We start from the raw sequence: 21,942 nt of genomic DNA, 5'->3' as shown, positions 1-21,942 counted from the left end.
AACTACTGAAGCCCATGTGCCTAGAGCCCATTGTGCAATGAGAAGTCATGCAATTCAAAGAAGAGTAGCCCCCACTTGCCACAACTAAAGAAACCCTGTGCACAGTGACTGAAGACCCAGTACAGTCAAAAGTAAATAAACAAATTTTTTAAAACTCACAGAATGCCCTCTAGAACCCATGACCCTTCATCAGGAAAATGTCCTACACCCTAAAGCTCAATTAACACAGTCCCTCCACCACATTCTTATTCTAACTAAAGTCTGATATTCCTTTGAAGAATCTGCTTTACCTACATATCTCTCATGGGGGAAAAAAAAAAAATAGGACTCTCTTCAGTTTTACTGAACTAAGAATACACCCGGCAAACCCAATCCTGATTCAATCCAATTCCTCATCCATTCCATAACTGCCTATGTTAATACGACTACAGGAAAAAACAAACAAAACAACACCTTTTGATTTCACTTTAAAACCACAAACATCCCTTAATGATGTCCATTTTCTCATTCTCCTATACGATTTCACACTATCTCCTCCTCTCCTCAAACCTCCAACCCTCATTCACCATTCTTATTCTCAACTGATGACCTACTTCTCATTTCACTCAGAAAATTGAAGCAAATGTGCCCACCAAAGAGGCTTACACTATTTAGGATATGCAATCACGATTCCCTCTACTGCTTATGCAACTACAGAACAATGGAACCATCCCCAGGATCACAGTGAGAGCACTGTCCTGACAACCAAAAGATCTGGCCATGTCAGTCAGATTTCTGATATTACTGCTATCCTACACCCTTCTCCCACTCCAGAACCATAGTACACTGAAGGTAGGCAGCGCATCTGGACTGGGAGACATTTATTCATGTGACTTCTGTTTGTAACTTTAAAAATAATCATTTGGTAGGCTGTTCTAATACATGATGATGTGAGGTTGAATTTTTACTAAAACTAACTTACACTTTAAACTCATGAAATTTTTATCATGCTCCTCTTCTATTATTAAAAATCACAGGGGGCTTCCCTGGTGGCTCAGGGGTAAAGAATCTGCCTGCCAGTGCCAAAGACACAGGTTCTCTCCACGGTCTGGGAAGATCCCATATGCCACGGAGCAACTAAGCCGGTGCGCCACAACTACTGAGCCTGTGCGCTAGAGCCCGGGTGCCACAGAGGATGAGCCCACGTGCTGCAACTACTAAAGCCCATGTGCCCTAGAGCCTGTGCTCTCAACAAGAAAGGCAGCCACAATGAGAAGCCGCAACTAGAGAGTAGCCCCTGCTCGCCACAACTAAAGAAAAGCCCTCTCAGCAACAAAGATGCACCAGAGCCAAAAATAAATAAATACATATTTTTTAAATGCAAGGACTTCCCTGGTGGTCCAGTGGCTAAAGACTCCGTGTCCCAATGTAGGGGGCCTGGGTTCAATCCCTGGCCAAGAAAACTACATTTCTTCACACGTTGCACCTAAAGATTCTGAGTGCTGCAACTAAGACCTGGCACGGCCAAATTAATAAATAAAATTTTAAATTATAAAAAGGGTTTATAATAACAAAAATTATACTGTGATTTATCTTTTAAAGGGTTGCTTCTCTCTTTTAGAAAAACTGGAACTGTGCTGGGGTGGGGGAGAACAGCTCAGTGATTGTACTTACTGCTATATTTTTACTGGTTGTTAAAGCAAGACAAAAGATTTGTTTGGAATTTCTCTCTGTGAGCTTATTTGCAAACAAAAAGGCAGCTCAGTCCCATGATACAGTAATGAAGTCCATCAAAATCAGACTCTAGAACTAAACATTCAACATATGCAAATAACACACTAAAACAGCAGCAATATACAAGCATGAGACGCACTCAGATTGCTTCAGTATGAACTACATGTTTTTTAAAAAACTAAATTATTTGCAATTCATGAGCATAGGCCTAAAGCCTACAGCATGAATGAAAGATGGGTGAAAAGTGAACACAACAGGAGCAAATTTATTAATTAACAATACAGTGGACCTTTTTAAGGAGTTTTGTCAAGAGGAAAACATCTTAGGGAGAACTTGAAAATATACGGCTTAGATAAAGGTTAAGAAATGCAATCTTGTACAATTCACAGCCCCTTTTTCCCCCCTCCTCTTTTTCTTGATTGGATAAGTAGGCAGAAAACTAGAAAGAACAGAGTAGACTTAAACACTATCAGTCAGTTTTACCTGATGGAACTCATAGAATACTCCATTCACAACAGTGGGGTTTCCAAGGGGCACACTAGCGGTAAAAAACCTCCCTGCCAATGCAGTAGAAGAGATGCTGGTTCAGGAAGATCCCCTGGAGGAGGACACAGCCACCCACCCCAGTATTCAGGCATAGGGTCGCAAAGAGTCGGACACGACTGAGCGACTTGCACTTAGAGAAGTACGGCTATACTCTATATGGGCAATCAACAAATTTTTTCTATTAAGAGCCAAATGGTAAATATTTTAGGCTTTTTGGACCACTTACTGCCTCTATCACCTACTGTTTTGTTTTTCAACCACTAAAAAATATAGGAACCATTCTGAGCTCAGGCCCTGGCCAGAACAGGCCTTGGCCAGAGTTGGTATACATGGCATAGTTTGCCAACCCATGCTCTAAATCTCACAAAAGCGTCCCACAAAAAAATCTCACAATTCCACTGAGCCAATTCCATCTAACAAGTCTATGCTATGTCCTTCAGAGTCTTCCCCTGCACTGTTTCTTGGATATAATTAGCGTCCCTTCTACCAGGCCTACAATCCCAGTAGACCCTTGTATTAAGAGTTGCTTTCTAAAGACAGGAAAAACAAGAAGGGGCTAAAGAGTCTCAGATGTACATGAACAAAGTTATTTTTTTCTGCAGGAATTTCAATAGAAAAGGCATTAAATAAATAGATGTAAACATGAAATGTAAACATTACTGAGGAAAAAAATATCCAGCGTTCGAGTACATATACCTAGCTTCTTTCCCCAGAAATGGTCACTTTCAATCACCAACAACTTAAAACACTTGAGTCCCTTCTAGTACTCATTTAGGGCTTCCCTGGTGCCTCAGACGGTAAAGGATCTGGCTGCAATGCAGAGACATGGGTTCAATGCCTGTGTTAGGAAGATCCCCTGGAGAAGAGAATGGCTAACTACTCCAGTATTCTTGTCTGGAGAATTCCATGGACAGAGGAGCCTGGCGGGCTACAGTCCATGAGGTGGCAAAGAGTGGGACACAACTGAGCAGCTAACACTTTCACTTTCTTTCGGTACTCATTTGTCTATTATGATAAAATATAAAACTACCCAAACAGGTACATTGTTAAATTGCAGGACTGGTACAAATGTACTCATAGTTAGTTTCATTTTATCACTCTTATTAAAAATAATAAACAAACAGCCAGTACTATCTCTTCACAACTTCAAATCTTTCATAGTAGTCTCTGACAAATCCATCCAAAACTTTAGTAAACCCTTGCCAACAAAGGTCCGTCTAGTCAAGGCTATGGTTTTTCCTGTGGTCATGTATGGATGTGAGAGTTGAACTGTGAAGAAAGCTGAGCACTGAAGAATTGATGCTTTTGAACTGTGGTGTTGGAGAAGACTCTTGAGAGTCCCTTGGACTGCAAGGAGATCCAACCAGTCCATTCTGAAGGAGATCAGCCCTGGGATTTCTTTGGAAGGACTGATGCTAAAGCTGAAACTCCAGTACTTTGGGCACTTCATGCAAAGAGTTGACTCATTGGAAAAGACTCTGATGCTGGGAGGGATGGGGGCAGGAGGAGAAGGGGACGATAGAGGATGAGATGGCTGGATGGTATCACTGACTCGATGGACGTGAGTTTGAGTGAACTCCGGGAGATGGTGATGGACAGGGAGGCCTGGCGTGCTGCGATTCATGGGGTCACATGCAGAGTCGGACACGACTGAGCGACTGAACTGAACTGAACTGGTTAAGTCACTTAAATAGTGTCACTCTGATGTTCACAAATTTTTATCAAATTTTGTGCCTACAGAGACATACAGAAACATTACCACGCTTCAAGACTATCACAGTTTCCCCTACCTTCATTATTCACCAAGTTTATTTCAAGAGTTTACCATCTCTCCTGTTTGTGTAAACACCAAATATAAATATATTCTCCCCATACACAGCAGTTTTGTCATTTATGGCATTCATTGATTACATTAGGGATTGGCTTCCTATGCCTGACAGTGACATATCCCAGCTGATAATGGCAAATCATTCCCAATAATAGGTTTCTACAATTTTTGAAATTCTGAGCTTCTGCTCTACAATCAAGAATCCAATAAAATGTGCCCTGGATTATAAATACATATAAAAATTCCTAATTTTATCCTTATTTTGCTAGACTGCATTACTGTATTTTACCAAAAGATGGCACACTACAAACACAAATCTGAAAATTCCTAAACTTAAATGTTCTAGATAAAGTAAAAACTATAACCACAGAATGTTAGCAAAAGAAGGAAACGTGATCTTCAGTGGTAAAAGAGATCAGATTCTGGAGTTCAGAATAACCTGTTCATTGTTGGTTATTCTATTAATGCAACCTTAAGTGTCTGAACTTCTGTTTCCTCACCCATAAAATAGAATAATATACCTATCTCACAAAGTTGCTCTGAAGATTATGATCCATGTTTTTAGCAAAATGCGCCCCACACAGTCATATCTCAACAATGCTTCAAAATTCAATTTTAGATTCCTCCTGTCTCCTAGTAATAAGGGGCATATATGCTACAAAGAAGTCTGCTAACCACATTCTACTCTTCAAACAAATCAGTACCAGCACATCCTTCTTGACTAGATACTGATAGTGAAAATTGAGGGGGAAAAAAAAGGACTGCTTTAAAAGTTCTACTTCAAGGTAACACTGAAAATCAATCTATTTTTACAACTAAATACACCCAACAATTCTATATATTAATATTAGAAAGGAGCCTCCAGCTATGGAGCTTCTATTGGACTAAAGCTCCAAAGATAATAACCATAAACTCAGGATAAAATAAAAATTAAAAAAAAGAAAACTACTTAGCAGCACTGAACAGGCAACCAAAAGCAGGAAGGAATCAGATGAAGTTTGTATTCAGGATAAAGGAACAGTACTGAGTGAGTTTCCTATTTTATGGCTAAGAGAGGCCCCACTGCATACCTACTTAAGTAGCTAAAACTCCAATAGAAATTCCATAGTTTTACTGGCTTGAAGAACCAGAATACAAACTTAGAGGTGACAACAGCAGCTGGAAAGTGATGGGAAAAGTCCTGCATAGGACAGAGTCACAAAAAAAGGGAACCCTAAATACTGCATATTAACACTGCTGAAATCTAGCTGACCCATGAAGCATGCATACATGGGGCAGATTCCAAGCAGGTCAGTTAAGAATAGAGTAACTAACTGAACAGATATTTTTACTGCCCATTGAAGGAGTCAGAGTTTGGAATTTGAGTACAGTCAGGTTAATCAACTACTATCCTAATGTGCTCTGACTGCAATGAAGTGAAAAGTGAAGTGAAGTGAAGTCGCTCAGTCGTGTCTGACTCTTTGAGATCCCGTGGACTGTAGCCTACCAGGCTCCTCTGTCCATGGGATTCTCCAGGCAAGAATACTGGAGTGGGTTAACATTTCCTTCTCCGGGGGATCTTCCCGACCCAGGATGGAACCCGGGTCTCCCGCATTGGAGGCAGACGCTTTAACCTCTGAGCCACCAGGGAAGCCTGCTGCTGCTGCTGCCGCGTCGCATCAGTCGTGTCCAACTCTGTGCGACCCCATAGACAGCAGCCCAACCAGGCTTCCCCGTCCCTGGGATTCTCCAGGCAAGAACACTGGAGTGGGTTGCCATTTCCTTCTCCAATGCATGAAAGTGAAGAGTGAAAGTGAAGTCGCTTAGTCGTGTCCGACTCTTAGCGACCCCATGGACTGTAGCCTACCAGGCTCCTCCATCCATGGGATTTTCCAGGCAAGAGTACTGGAGTGGGGAAGCCTGACTGCCATACAAATACAATAAGACAACTTTGGTTTCAACAACCAAAACTCATTTGCTCCAAGTTCTAGAAACTGGAATTCAAGATTAAGGGGCCAATAAGGTCTGCATCTGAGAGCCCCCTCCCTGGATTGCAGACAGCTGTCTTTTCACTGTGTCCTCACAAGGTGGGGATAGGGAGCAAGCTCTCTGGTCTCTTTGTATAATGACCCCACCTTCATGACCCCCTCTAATTCTAACTACTTTCCCAAAGCCCTGTCTTTAAATAACATCAACACTGAATTTTGGGAAGACATAAACATTCAATCGGTAGCAACTACTTTAAAAGAGAAAATCAATAATCTTCAGAGGACTAAAACAGAACTCACAGTCTCTCCAAGATAACATTCACAACATCTATGATATAATCAAAAATTAGTAGATATAAGAAGAAACAGGAAAATGTGACCATATTCAAAAGAAAAGCCAATCAAATTAAAAGGAAGCTTGCCTACTAATAAACTGCAACAGCTTACAAAAGTTAAATGAAACTACAGATGTAGAAATTCTGAGTTCTGTGGTAATTCTGTACATTGGACAACATGTCCGTCAGCAAAGGCATAATGACAAAGAAAACTTAAGGCTAGCTTGAAGCAAAATGTTGAAAATGGCTGGCATTCTTTGATTTCCTCTGTAGGAGACCTGGCACTCAGGCCCCTACTCTATAGAGTTCTGCTCTTATGCTTAAAAGGCTGCCAATCACTTAACTAATTAGATATTACTGATAATTCAGATGTGAACTCTCCGAACAGGTTTTAAAGACACTGCTGAAAAGCTTCTGTGGAGTAATAAATAGTTGGCAAAGTTTTACACATTAAAAAATAAAACTTGGTTAATTGTTTTCAATATAAAATCAAAAGTTTTTTAAAAAATTGTTTTTGTCATTTTAGTGACTACTTTTCTAGTCTGCTCCAATAAACTGTTAGACTTTTGCCAAAAATAAATAAAAAGAATCAGATTCATACCATGACTGTGTCTGCAAAGAGAGTCCAACTTCTACATTTAATCTTATTTTCTGTTGGTTTTGCTGCCCTGCTGACCTCATGGAGATTGCTACCCTACCTGCTTACCACTACAGTACTGCTCCAATTTAAAAGATAGAAAATGTCTGATAAAGCTAAGTATGAGCAGTTGCCACTGTGTCATTCCATGGAGTCCAACATATTAAATAACTGAAGATCAGACACTGAGTCTAAAAAGTGACCAACTTTAATTTAGCTCAAACAGCAGTAATTTATTTCTCAAGTATTCTAAATAAAGTCTAACTCAGAATAATTTATCATTTTACCATAAAGAACTTTTATTAAAATGAAAAGGGATCAAAACTTATTGTTTTATGAGAAAAAGGATGATACATATGTTGGCAAAAAATTTAATTTCTTATACAAAGTCAAGAAATTTTATGTAGACACCTAAAGATTACTAAAAATCCAAATAAATACATTGACAAAAAAGACAAACAGAATAATGGAATATATCACTTGGAAAACAGGAACTTGCACTTAAGAAAAGTTGGTGAGTGCTAGAGAGAGCAATGGGCTTCCCTGATGGCTTGGAGGGTAAAGCATCTGCCTGCAATTCAGGAGACCTGGGTTCGATCCCTGGGTGGGAAGATCCCCTGGAGGAAGAAATGGCAATCCACTCCAGTATTCTTGCCTGGCGAATCCCATGGACAGAGGAGCCTTGTAGGCTACCATCCATGGGGTTGCAAAGAGTTGGACACGACCCAGCGATTTCAGAGAGAGCAGTACAAATCAGGAGACAGTATGATTATTATATGTATACGAACCACTACACTAGAATCCAAAATGAATACTAGATGGGTTAAGTCATAATGTGAAAAAGCAAAACTTTACAACTTCTACCAAAAATAAATAAATAGCTTTATGACTTCAAAATAAGCGAAAGTTCAGGCTATAAAGAAAATCAGATCAGATCAGATCAGATCAGTCGCTCAAATACTGATAACTTATTACACTAAAAACCAATATACATCAACAATCTAAAAACAAGTAAATAGTCCACCATTAACAAAATAAAAACTTAACAAGTTAGAGACTGGAGAAGATATTTGTAGCTCATAAAACAAAAAACAAACAATAAAAAATACTGTCCAGACTACATACAGAACTTCTACAAGTAAAGAAGAAAAATGTAATTCATTAGAAAACTGAGCAAAGGGAATTCACCAGAAGGAAAGTAACCATAGCCAAAAACTTTTAACCTGAAATGACACACAACATTATTCATTCCCAAAAAAAAACCAACATTATTCATGGCCAGGGACATGTAAATTAGAACAATGAGGAACTACTTTACATTTATGGGTCGGGCAAAACAGAAGAACCTAAGCAATTAAACGTTGGCAAAGATGTTGGAAAAAAGAAAGGGAATTTTACACAGTTCTAGAGGGAGTGGAAACTGCACAACTACTTTACTCAACACTCCAGCAATACCTACAAAGTTCAAGATGCACCTACCCTGTGACCCAGCAATTCTATTTATATACTTCCTAGAAAAATTCTCACGATACACAAGAATGTTACATCAGTAATAAAAAACTGCAAACAACCTAAATGCCCAATAGTAAAATGGATAACATTTTATATTTATTTATTTTTATTCCTACAATGGAATAATATATAGCAGCTCAAAGGGATAAACTAAACCTTACATGTATCAACATGACAATCTCCAAAACCTAATTTCATTAAAATGAAAAAACAAAACAAAACAATAAGCTATAAGGATATATTGTGCAGCACAGGGACTATATCCTGTATTTTATAATAACTTTAAATGGAGTATAATCTATAAAAATATTGCATCACTATGCTGTACACATGAAACTAGTACAGTATTTTATTTATTTTTTTTATGGTTTTTTTTTTTTAATTTAATTTTATTTTTAAACTTTACATAATTGTATTAGTTTTGCCAAATATCGAAATGAATCCACTACAGGTATACATGTGTTCCCCATCCTGAACCCTCCTCCCTCCTCCCTCCCCATACCATCCCTCTGGGTCGTCCCAGTGCACTAGCCCCAAGCATCCAGTATCGTGCATCGAACCTGGACTGGCAACTCGTTTCATACATGATATTTTACATGTTTCAATGTCATTCTCCCAAATCTTCCCACCCTCTCCCTCTCCCACAGAGTCCATAAGACTGTTCTATACATCAGTGTCTCTTTTGCTGTCTCGTACACAGGGTTATTGTTACCATCTTTCTAAATTCCATATATATGCGTTAGTATACTGTATTTATGTTTTTCCTTCTGGCTTACTTCACTCTGTATAATAGGCTCCAGTTTCATCCACCTCATTAGAACTGATTCAAATGTATTCTTTTTAATGGCTGAGTAATACTCCATTGTGTATATGTACCACTGCTTTCTTATCCATTCATCTGCTGATGGACATCTAGGTTGTTTCCATGTCCTGGCTATTATAAACAGTGCTGCGATGAACATTGGGGTACACGTGTCTCTTTCCCTTCTGGTTTCCTCAGTGTGTATGCCCAGCAGTGGGATTGCTGGATCATAAGGCAGTTCTATTTCCAGTTTTTTAAGGAATCTCCACACTGTTCTCCATAGTGGCTGTACTAGTTTGCATTCCCACCAACAGTGTAAGAGGGTTCCCTTTTCTCCACACCCTCTCCAGCATTTATTATTTGTAGACTTTTGGATGGCAGCCATTCTGACTGGTGTGAAATGGTACCTCATAGTGGTTTTGATTTGCATTTCTCTGATAATGAGTGATGTTGAGCATCTTTTCATGTGTTTGTTAGCCATCTGTATGTCTTCTTTGGAGAAATTAGTACAGTATTTTAAATCAACTATACTTCAATAAAAAACCAAGATCCATAAAAAGATGTACATAATTCTATATATACCAAACTTAGGAACACCAAAGGACCATAACATAGTATATATACTCTATGTAGCAACACTACAAAAGCATCCAAAGGCATACTCCAGTTTGCTTGCCTGGACAACTCCATGGACAGAGGAGCCTGGTGGGCGACAGTCCATGAGGTCACAAAGAGCCAGGCACACTTTCACTTTTTCAAAGCACTTAGAACAATGACAGCTAAATGCTAATATTAGACCCTTAGTCGTGTCCAACTCTTTGTGACACCATGGACTGTAGCCTGCTAGAATCTCTGTCCATGGGATTCTCTAGCCAAGAATACTGGAGTGGGTTGCCATTTCCTTCTCCAAAATGCTAATACATGTTAGCTAATATTGTGAAAATTTGTCTAAAGCCTATCACACAGTTTTTTTAGTCAGGAGTACCTTCTGGGTAGAGTATCTTCCAGGTACTGAAAATGTGAAAGAAAGTGAAAGTGGCTCATTCATGCCCAACTCCTTTCGATCCCATGGACTATACAGTCCATGGAATATTCCAGGCCAGAATACTGGAGTGGGTAGCCTTTCCCTTCTCCAAGGGATCTTCCCAACTCAGGGATCAATCCTAGGTCTCCCACATTGCAGGCAGATTCTTTACCAGCTAAGCCACAAGGGAAGCCCAAGAATACTGGAGTGGGTAGCCTATCTCTTTTTCAGAGGATCTTTCTAACTCAGAAATCAAACCAGGGTCTCCTGCATTGCAGGCAGATTCTTTACTACCTGAGCTACAGGGAAGCCCTTCCAGGTATTGGGTATGGTAAAATACTCAAAAACAAGGAAGAACTGGTTCACATACTAAAGGGTAATTTACAGTCCTATTTTTCTATTCTAGTGAATGTTTCTCCAGTCTCCTCCTTGCAGTAGCAGTCTGCTTCCCAGATAACTTCTATCGTTTCTAGTGTACTACCAAACTGTCAGAGCAAAGTAGGTAAGTAAGCCTATTAAATTTCACTTTGCACATATTTTTCAACCAGTGAACTCTGGGCTCAAGGTTGCCATATTTCTGATAATGGCTTGGCTCAAAATCTTTTTTTCCCTTCTATGAGGAGTTGGGTTTCCAAAGGTTGAAGTTTCCAGAAGTGTGGTAGCTGGGATACTTGAGGTGTTACGAACATGTTTTCATGACGCAAGGAAGGACAGTGTTTCACAGACTTTAATCCGAGTACTGCTCCTGAGGTCAAGTAGAAAAAAGATTATCATCTGCCTTTCACAGACACAGTAACAGTGATGCTCGTAAAAGAGTGTGACTTGGCAAAAAATGCTTCAGTGAATAGGCATGTCTTATCAGTTTCAAAGAACTGCTTACCTCCATATCTAAAATTTCTTTAACAGGGTTCTAAAACCTTTAAATGGTCAGGAAACTAAATACATGTTCCCCCAAAAGATTCAGAATAATTTTCTAAATCCAAGGTGAACCAAACCAAAGGGTGAACAAAATATCTAAATGTATGAGCTTAAACCAAATTAAACCAATTGTTTTTATAAACTAGAAGAGGTCCAATTCTCCAAGTCACACTTTTTACTCATATTCAAACTAATCTAATAATTTGCAAAGTACGCTATAAAAGTGATACACATCTAAGTTTTTTTTAATACTAACTCACATAAATGACTCAGTTCAAATTCCCATAGACAGCCAAATGTTGCTCATATTCTAAACAAATCTCAACCACTCTGAAGTGTTTTCAGGCACCAAACTTAAAACAGGTATTTCAAAAGCTGTTACCCACCCCCCAAAAAACTGTACAATTTAATCACATGCTGAAAGGCTCCCCCCATCACCCCTGCCAAAAAGGAGAAAGAGATATCTAGAATGAAATAACTAAGCAATGGCAATAATCACCAATTGCGACTATTATGTGAACATATGATGGGAAACTTCACGATTAAAAGATCAGGCAGCTGACAACAGCAACCCACTGCTGCTGCTACTGCTGCTGCTGCTAAGTCGAGTCAGTCGTGTCCGACTCTGTGCGACACCATAGATGGCAGCCCAACAGGCTACTCTGTCCCTGGGATTCTCCCCAGGCAAGAATACTGGAGTGGGTTGCCATTTCCTTCTCCAATGCATGAAAGTGAAAAGTGAAAGTGAAGTCGCTCAGTCATGTCTGACTCTTAGTGACCCCATGGACTGTAGCCTACCAGGCTCCTCCGTCCATGGGATTCTCCAGGCAAGAGTACTGGAGTGGGGTGCCATTGCCTTCTCTGAGCAACCCACTAGATAATCTTTAACACCTAAAAGAGAAAAACTGCCACACGGTATGTGCCTATTAATGTAATTCAATACAAAATACTTCACTACCTGTTAAGTAGTTTTACCAAAAATCAAACAAGAATCTAAGAGTCTTAAGATCAACCACGACTTCACAGGAAATACAGAGGAGAAAGGAACATGCTACACAATGCCACACGGACACATGCAACAAAATCCCAACTGTGAGAAATTCTGCAGGGCAAAGGAAATGCATTTTTCCCCCTATTAAATGGTAAATCACAAGACTGGAAAAAAAGCAGTGGGCAGGGGGATACGGAGACTGAGAATTATTTATCAAACCAAATGCTATGTAGACTTCTTTGGATCCTGATTCAAACAAATCAAATGGGGAAAAAAAAAAAAAAGAATTAAGGCAATATGCTGAATATTTAATGATATTAAAGAATTATTAATTTTGAGTGTGCTAATAGTGCTGTAAGAGATTCCCAGGAAGTGCAGTGGTAAAGAACCCGCCTGCCAATGCAGGAGATGCAAGAGACTCAGGTTTGATCCCTGGGTTGGGAGGATCCCTGCAAATAGGAAATGGCAACCCACTCCAGTATTCTTGCCTGCAAAAACCCATGGACAAGGAGCCTAGTGGGATACAGTCCATGGGGAAGCTAAGAATGGAACACGACTGAGCACAACAGTACTGTGGATTTACAGATAGACATAATGAAGTATTTATAGATGGACCATGTCTGGGATTTGTTTTTAAATTATCCAGTTGATGGAGAATGAGAGAGTTAATAAAAGAAACAATATTCACATGTTTCAAACTGTTGAAATGGGTCATGGGTATATGGTGATTCATTTTACTATTACACCTTTATATGTTACAAATTTCCCACATTAGAATGTTAAAGAAAGAGAATGTCAGAGCACTGTATCAAAAATATCTATGACTGGCAAAATTCTCAAAATTAAATCTTAAGAGGTTATTGCATCAATAGATCTTTATTTAAAAATCAAAATCAAAAATACATATTTTAAGTACTGCCTTTAAACATTACACTGTGCACGTATTAAAGTAATGACTTCAACTATTTCATGTTTTCATTTTACATCTGGTTCTTACTACTGACATTTGCCGACACACACACAAACACCCTTCCCGGAAGGAACCAAGTACTGAATATTCTAACTCCTACTAAACACCTCAGTTGGTTCCTTCTTTCCATCTTCATTTCAAGTCCTAAATATTTTGCTCAGAGTCTTGCTAAAGACTTCTTATGATCTCCGTTTTTAGTTTAAACACACAGCAATTCACCTTCCATACTGTTCCTTCAGTGGATCCTTAATCTCCAGAACAAAATCAAGACTTCTCTTCCTGACATACATTGCCCTCAGAAAACTGGTCCCTGCCTATCTTTATAACACTCGCACTAGTACACTATATCATCTCATACTCTATTCATTCTAAACTATGTACAGTATAATAGATGTCAGATGAACTATGGATGCTTCTCTTCTAAAGCTCAGTTCCCTCAAACTAAAACCACCAATTCTACATCTCTTCTACTTCCAGGTTAATTAATTAGTATTGCCTTTTCTCTGGTGGCCCTACTGGTAAAGAACCTGTCAGCCAATGCAGATGTAAGAGACACTGGTTCGATCGCTGGGTAAGGAAGATCCCCTGGATGAGGGCATAGCAATCCACTCCAGTATTCTTGCCTGGAGAATCCCATGGAAAAAAGGAGTCTGGCAGGTTACAGTCTGGGGGGTTACAAAAAGTTGGACACGACTGAAGCAACTTAGCACACATGGTACAAGACTCACCTTTAATATCAGCTCCTTTGCAAGCCTATCCAGACTTTCTTTTCTGTCTGATTACCCTATACTTTCACAGTAATCTGTGCAATAATCAAACCAGTCAATTCTAAGGGAAATCAGTCCTGAATATTCATTGGAAGGACTGATGCTGAAGCTGAACCTTGAATACTTTGGCCTCCTGATGCGAAGAACTGACTCACTAGAAAAGACCCTGATGGTGGGAAAGACTGAAGGCAGGAGGAGAAAGGGAGGACAGGATGAGATGGTTGGATGGCATCGCCGACTCAATGGACATGCGTTTGAGCACGCGATGGGAGTTGGTGATGGACAGGGAAGCCTGGAGTGTCACAGTCCATGGGATAGCAAAGGGTCAGACATGGCTGAAAGACTGAACTCTCTTGCTTTTCTGCATATCTATACTGCCCTTCAAGACAGAGTATCATAGAATCTACAACACAGTAGACACTTAAGTATTTGTTTTGTGAAGTAAGGTAGGCATCTTCCTTTGACAACAGACAGATAGTTCTTATATAAATAACCAGAATGTAAGTGGTTTGAAAGTAGAAGCTTGTCTATCACATCTCTGCCACTCCAGTGCTTGTTCATGCTGCATGCTAAGTCATTTCAAGTCATGTCCTACTCTTTGTACTTAGAATATAGTAAATACTAAAGTGAAATGAAGTTGCTCAGTCGTGTCCAACTCTTTGCAACCCGAGGACTGTAGCCCACCAAGCTCCTCCATCCATGGGATTCTCCAGGCAATACTGGAGTTGCCATTTCCTTCTCCTTAGTAAATACTAAGTGTTAACCAAATGAATAAAACAAATACTTCTAATAACCATAGTTTTTAATTTTGTAAGAAATTTTATTCCATGCCAGTTTAACTTGTATTTATTGGTTTTTTTTTTTGGTCATTTGGCTGATTAGTTTCAAAGCAGTACAGAACATTCTTGTACACTTTCTCTTAGTGTCAAAGAAGAAAATGACTACCAGAAACAGAAGATTTTATAGTAGGAATTATAACTACAGCATACTTCGGGAAACCTTCAGGTCACAACGTTGACTTTAAAGTGCAGGAGGCTCAACAAATTATCATTATTGGAGAACCTCAGTCTTAGGTTATCCGAAGGTTTCACTATAATTGGAAATTGTAGGGAAAATCACAGGACTCAACAGCAGTCAGGACCCAAGAAACATAAAAAATAAAACCAGATTCTTCTTGTCAAATTTTAAAGTGAGAATTTCTCCCTGTAGAAACAACAATGTTGTATACAAACATGTTGTCTGGGAGAGTGCATTTGCTATATATACATATATAAAGGACAGGACAAAGTGGAAACACAGCAAACACAAGAAAAACACATCTTAAATTTTGAAAGCTGCATTTCAATGTATGTAAACAGCAAGACATTAAGAGGCTGGACTTAAGAACAGGACCTAAGGTAAGACTAAGACATTGACTTTCACTAGAAAGTCACTAGAAATAAAGTCATCTGGTTGCTTTAACAAAACAGTAGGAAGCAATGGTTTTGAAGATGATGAATCACCTCCATTTCCTTTTTCTAATGTATCTAAATTTTTTCTAAATACTTAAATGGTATGTTCAATGTATGCTATTTACCATTTAAGAAAATGAGACACATCACTGAAGAGTCATTATTAATGCTTTGCTGTTTTTTTTTTTTTTTTATAAAAACCAGTTTGATTCAACCCCTCACCACCACCAAAAAAAAAAAGCTTCCCTTAAAATCCACTTAACTAATAAATGTTAAAGTTTAGTGTTGGTAGATGAACTTAAATCCTTCTTTTTAAAATTTATGAAAAAAGGTAAAATGACATTTTTATTGACTTTACATTTACCCAAAAAGGTGGAAAATAATGGAAAGATGTACTATTTAGTCAGTGTAACTATATTCGTGGTTTCAGTTTTGTATGGCATTTGAATTAGTTTCTAGAGAAAAGTATACCTGCCAGATTCCAGCAGAGGGAGAGTTGTTCGCCTGAAGCCTATCTAGTTCAAGTACTGACCAGGAACACCTACCCGCTCTTTCAAGTCCCTGATCTAAATGACTTTTTTTGTAAGAAATTTTCTAATTTATTCCTGGCCTTAACAAAAACTTCTATCAAAAAGCTGCAATGCGCCGCATCCCTCTCCGCACCTTTGGTTTAAAACACGACCAACCCTTCTCTACGGCAACGGATGAGGTGGTTCGACACAAACCCAGACAACGCATCGTCTCGCGTACCTACAGCAGCGCCCCAATAAAACCCTTATTATTGTTTTAGTCGGTCAGTCGTGTCGCACTCTTTGCGATCCTATAAACTGTAGCCCGCCAAGCTCCTCTGTCTATAGGATTTCCCAGGCAAGACTACTTGAGTGGGTTGCCATTTCCTCCTCCAGGAAATCTTCCCGACACCAAGGATCGAACCCGCGTCTCCTCCGTTGGCAAGCGGATTTTTTACTACTGAGCCACCTGGGAAGCCCAATAAAAACCCTTAATTCCTGCTAAAGAAAATTCCAAATCAGAGCTAGCGTCAATATCGTCAAATCCCTCCTCTTTGGCTCTAAAAGAAAATGTACCTGTGGAGTACACGTTGCGCAGCAAACAAGGCACAGTTCCAAACCCGTATCCTCTATCCCTTTTTTGTTCCCTTCTCAGCCCTCCCTCCCCTTCCTTGCGGAACTTGAGCAGAGCATTTGGCTCCCTTATCAGCCAGCAACAAGCGCCAGGAGGAACACGTTCCCGGGAGATGCGGAGCTTGGAGGCTGAGCGCTGCGTCTGGCGCGCTGCGGCCGCTCAGCTCCGCCAGGTCCTCCCCGGCTCGCGCCTCTGCCGCCTCGAGGGGCCCTCCCCGGAGCCCAGGCTCCGCTCAGGGGATTCCCGCAATAAGCTGTGGCGCCAGATTTGCTACCTGCTTCCTGCCCCTCACCCGCGAAAAGATCCGCACTCCTGTCCCGTCAGGGCAAGTCCGGAAGCCTCAACGCAAATCCGAGATCCTTCGCCCCAGAAAGAGCGGCCCCGCTCACACACTTGCCAGCCGAGTCCTCCCGCTTCCCTGATCGCAACCCCCGGGCCATTCCCCAACCGGGGCCTGAGTGGGTCCAGTACCATTCTCCTCACGGGGCGGACTCCGGAAGGGCAGCAACTCCACCTCCTCCTCCTCCGCGGCCTGTAGCCATCTATCGGGAAGCGTCTCCGGAGGCGGCAGCAGAGGCCGCCGGACAAGGACAGCCCAGGGAAACCTTCTCAGAACTAACTCAGCTCCGGCGCTAGCAGCAGAAACCGAGTCTTTCATAATTGTGCGACCAACTCCTCCGGGTGACTGGCCACAGGGACGCGCCCGCGCCCGCCTCCGCCGGCGACGGGGCTGGAGACAGACCACGTGAGGGGCGCGTCGTGTGCGTCGCCGCCCGCGGGCCGGGTCACGTGGAGGGCGCGCGCTCCCTCGTTTCCAGGCCGCGTCTTAGCGCGCCGCGCGCGCACGCGCTGGGCACGAGCGCCCTACCCGCACCGCCCCGTGTTAGCCGAGTTGGGTAGGTTGTTCTCCCCAGGGCTGCGTGGACTACGTAGGCCGGACTTCTACAAAAGTCTATCTCAGCTTGGGGAGTGGAACTTAAGGAAGCGATAGCTGAGGGTTAAGGTTCCAGACCTCTGGGACCCTGGCGGAGTTGCGACATGGTCACATCTCTGCTTACTCGGCCTGGCCCCTGTCTGCATTCTGAGCAGCTTTCCCTAGCCCTTTGGCTGTGCCTCAGCGAGGGTGGAGGCCTTAGAAGTTATTCTCTCCTCGTCCAAAATGCAAAATTGTCTTACCCCAAATCATGTTCTTCCTCTAGCTTCCTCTGTTTCTGCTAGCAAGAATTCTTCTGTCTTTAACTGTGGGCACTAGCCTTTCCTTCCTCAGAAATCACCCACAGGCACGCATACACCTAAACCAGAGTGCAGGGTTTTTTTCTTTTGCTCTTGCACCAGCCCAGGTTTGACAATTAGGGATAATTTATTAAATGTTGCTTTTCATACTCCAGAAAAGCGTCAGGAGTTCCTGTGTCTGATCGTGTGTGATGTGATTCTTTGTTAAATCTTTTAAAAACTGCTTTCTTGAGGAATAATTGACCTACAATAACCTATGCGTAGTTAAATATACAATTTGACGAGTGTTGACATATTGATATATCCAGGATATCATCACACTCAAGATTGTGAACGTATTCATTACCCCCAAATTTCCTTCCACTCTTTTTAATTCCTCCATCTTGTCCCTCCCCATCACCGCCTCTTAAGTGAAAGGCAGTCAGTCATTTATGTGTTTGCGACCCCATGAACTATACAGGCCGTGGAATTCTCTGGGCCAGAATACTAGAATGGGTAGCCTTTCCCTTTCTGCAGGGGATCTTCCTGAACCAGGAATGGAACCGGGGTCTCCTGCATTGCAGGCTGATTCTTTACCACCTGAGCCACTGGGGAAGCCCTCTTAACAACCACTAATGTGCTTTCAGTCACTATAGATCAGTTTGCACATTCTCGTGCTCAGTCACTAAATCGTGTCCGACTATTTGTGAGCCCATGGAGGACGGTAGCTCACCAGGCTCTTTTGCCCATGGGATTCTCCAGGCAATAATACTGAGGTGGGTTGCCGTGCCCTTGTCCAGGGGATCTTCCTCACCCAGAGCTCGAACCTTGCATCTTTTGTATCACTGGTGTTAACATGCAGGTTCTTTACCACTTGGGCTTCCCTTGTGGCTCAGCTGGTAAAGAATCCGCCCGCAATACTGGAGACGGGTTTGATCCCTGGGTTGGGAAGATCCCCTGGAGAAGGGGAAGGCTACACACTCCAGTATTCTGGCCTGGAGTATTCCATGAACTGTGTAGTGCATTGGGTCTCAAAGGGCCGGACACGTCTGATCGACTTTCACTTCTTTACTGCTAACGCCACCTGGGAAGCCCTTCTCCAGCATAGAGTTTTATGTAATGAAATTATGCCCTATGTACTTTTGAGGGACAAGGGGAATCTGGCTTCTTTCAGCCAGCATAGCTATAACTTTCAATTCACTGAAGTAGAATATTCTTTTCTTAAATATTTTTAAAAGTTTATTTCTTTGACTGTACCAGGTCTTAGTGTGGCATATGGAAACTTAAGTTGCAGTATGCAGGATCTTTAGTTGCTGCATGTGAACTGTTAGTTGCAACGTGTGATCTGTTGGTTGCAGCACATGAGATCTAGTTCCCCAAAGAAGACTGGAACTTGGGCACCCCTGCATTGGGACCTTGGAGTCTTAGCCACTGGACCACCAGGGAAGTCCCTGAAGTAGGCAATTCTCTTCAACAAAATTGATCCACCCATTGTTTTTCCTAACAGGCTTTCGCTATACTTGTGAACAAGCTTTAAGTACAAATGTACCCTGGAGATATTTCAAGTTCCATTCCAGATCGCTGCAATAAAGTGAATATTGCAATAATCTGTGTCATACAATTTTTTTGTTATCCAGAGCATATAAAAGATGTATTTACCCTATACTATGATCTGAAGCAACAGTTAGAACTGGACATGGAACAACAGACTGGTTCCAAATAGGAAAAGGAGTTCGTCAAGGCTGTATATTGTCACCCTGTTTATTTAACTTATATGCAGAGTACATCATGAGAAACGCTGGACTGAAAGAAACACAAGCTGGAATCAAGATTGCCGGGAGAAATATCAATAACCTCAGATATGCAGATGACACCACCCTTATGGCAGAAAGTGAAGAGGAACTAAAAAGCCTCTTGAGGAAAGTGAAAGAGGAGAGTGAAAATGTTGGCTTAAAGCTCAACATTCAGAAAACGAAGATCATGGTATCCGGTCCCACCACTTCATGGGAAATAGATGGGGAAACAGTGGAAACAGTGTCAGACTATTTTTCTGGGCTCCAAAATCACTGCAGATGGTGACTGCAGCCATGAAATTAAAAGACACTTACTCCTTGGAAGGAAAGTTATGACCAACCTAGATAGCATATTCAAAAGCAGAAACATTACTTTGTCAACAAAGGTTCATCTAGTCAAGGCTATGGTTTTTCCTGTGGTCATGTATGGATGTGAGAGTTGGACTGTGAAGAAGGCTGAGCCCGAAGAATTGATGCTTTTGAACTGTGGTGTTGGAGAAGACTCTTGAGGGTCCCTTGGACTGCAAGGAGATCCAACCAGCCCATTCTGAAGGAGATCAGCCCAGCCCATTCTGAAGGAGATCAGCCCTGGGATTTCTTTGGAAGGAATGATGCTAAAGCTGAAACTCCAGTACTTGGCCACCTCATGCGAAGAGTTGACTCATTGGAAAAGACTCTGATGCTGGGAGGGATTGGGGGCAGGAGGAGAAGGGGATGACAGAGGATGAGATGGCTGGATGGCATCACTGACTCCATGGACGTGAGTCTGAGTGAACTCTGGGAGTTGGTGATGGACAGGGAGGCCTGGCGTGCTGCGATTCATGGGGTCGCAAAGAGTTGGACACGACTGAGCGACTGATATGATCTGATCTGATGATCTGTTAAGTATACAGTAGCGTTATGTCTTTAAAAAGCACATACTTTAATTTAAAAATACTTTATTCCTTAAAAAATATTAAGCATCTGACAACACAGTGTTGCCACAAACCTTCGATTTGTTTAAAAAAAAAAAAAACAGTATTTTTTAAGTGCAATAAAACAAGGTATGCCTCATCAAGTAGAAAAAGAAAGTACAAAGTGTTAGTTGCTCAGTTGTATCTGACTCTTTGCAACCCCATGGTCTGTCCATGGGATTCTCTAGGCAAGAATACTGGAGTGGTTGCCATTCCCTTCTCCAGGGGATCTTTCTGACCCAGGGATCGAATCGAAGTCTCCTGCATTACAGGCAGATTCTTAACCATCTGAGATACCTTATTGAGTGGGACCAAAGGTAAAAAAATGTTTTAAAATGTGTCATATCCTTGCTACTAGATAGATTGTCAGCCTCTTGGGGAAGGGATCTAAATGTTTATCATCTAGATCTCAGCAGGGCCTATATACTTCCTGCCTTTGGGGAATTTATCATCTGAAAAGTAGAAACAAAGCAGAAGATCAAAAAAAAAAAAAAAAAAAGAAACCCAGAAAAGAATGCTTTGTTCTCCGTGGTCTTTGTGTCTCTGGCCTTTTTGTACACCAAAGTCCCCTTGCTTGGCTGGTGTAGAAAGTTTGGCTAAGACTGTGCTCCCAATACAGGGGGCCCAGGTTCAATCCTGGTCAGGGAACTAGATCCCACATGCTGACCATGCCACCACTAAAGATCCTGAGTGCCACAATGAAGATCAAAGACCCTGCATACCACAACTAAGACCTGGCCCAGCCAAATAAATAAAAAGAATTTTTTAAGAAAGGAAATAAGAATCGCCCCATGATACTTGATATCCAAAACTTTTTGGAAAATTGGAACATTTAGTCTAGAGTTAGAAATTGTGCCTTCCATATCAGTAAACAACAAATATTGCCCATGATCAAGCCATCAGCCACTACCACCTTGTGCTCTGAGGGGAATTCAGGACAGAGAAAGACAGGATATTGGCTCCAGATAGTTAAGATGCGGATCAAAGGAATTACTTCAATGAGCCCAGACTCTTGCATCTTCCCATACATAGGATCCTTAACTTAAGATGTCTGTTTTTTGTAATTAGCAGTAATATTTTGATGTTCAGTTACTTATTTTTTTTTTTTTTTCAGCAAAACTCCAATGTAACCTGACTCCTCCCTTACCTTTTTGGAACAGTTTCTCGGAGCTGTCAAAGAGGCTGTTTCCAGGCTATAGTACTCAGTAATGTCCTCAAATAAAACCTAATTCTCAACTTTTATGTTGTGCTTTTTTTTTTCCAGCCAATACCTTAATTGAACTACTGAAAATAAATTCTGTAGTTTACAGGTGACCAGACAGCCCTGAAGTTCACATATGCTGACCTTCAATGAGCTGTCAGTTCTGCTGGATGAATTTA

The 21,942-nt window shown here is 41.2% G+C and overlaps 1 protein-coding gene across 2 annotated transcripts in view; it reads right to left on the bottom strand.

Moving 5' to 3' along the window:
• The window catches only part of TRPM7 (transient receptor potential cation channel subfamily M member 7), a 109,583-nt gene extending 92,232 nt beyond the window's left edge, over positions 1-17,351 (bottom strand). Inside the window, exon 1 of one of the 2 annotated variants that reach the window (XR_003513122.1) lies at positions 17,076-17,344. Coding sequence is in view for 1 of the 2 variants with exons in the window: in XM_027554025.1 (XP_027409826.1) it covers positions 17,076-17,078 (3 nt within the window). In the remaining variant the exon portion in view is untranslated. Of the gene's footprint in view, positions 1-17,075 lie in introns of both variants that reach the window. The other variant, XM_027554025.1, reaches the window with a different exon arrangement.
• Between the last annotated feature and the right edge of the window lie 4,591 nt (positions 17,352-21,942).

This window comes from Bos indicus x Bos taurus, chromosome 10, assembly GCF_003369695.1.
Source record: "Bos indicus x Bos taurus breed Angus x Brahman F1 hybrid chromosome 10, Bos_hybrid_MaternalHap_v2.0, whole genome shotgun sequence".
Classification (NCBI taxonomy): Eukaryota; Metazoa; Chordata; class Mammalia; order Artiodactyla; family Bovidae; genus Bos; species Bos indicus x Bos taurus.
The sequence above is the reverse complement of the archived record's forward strand: the minus strand, read 5'-3'. Positions and strand labels throughout refer to the sequence as shown.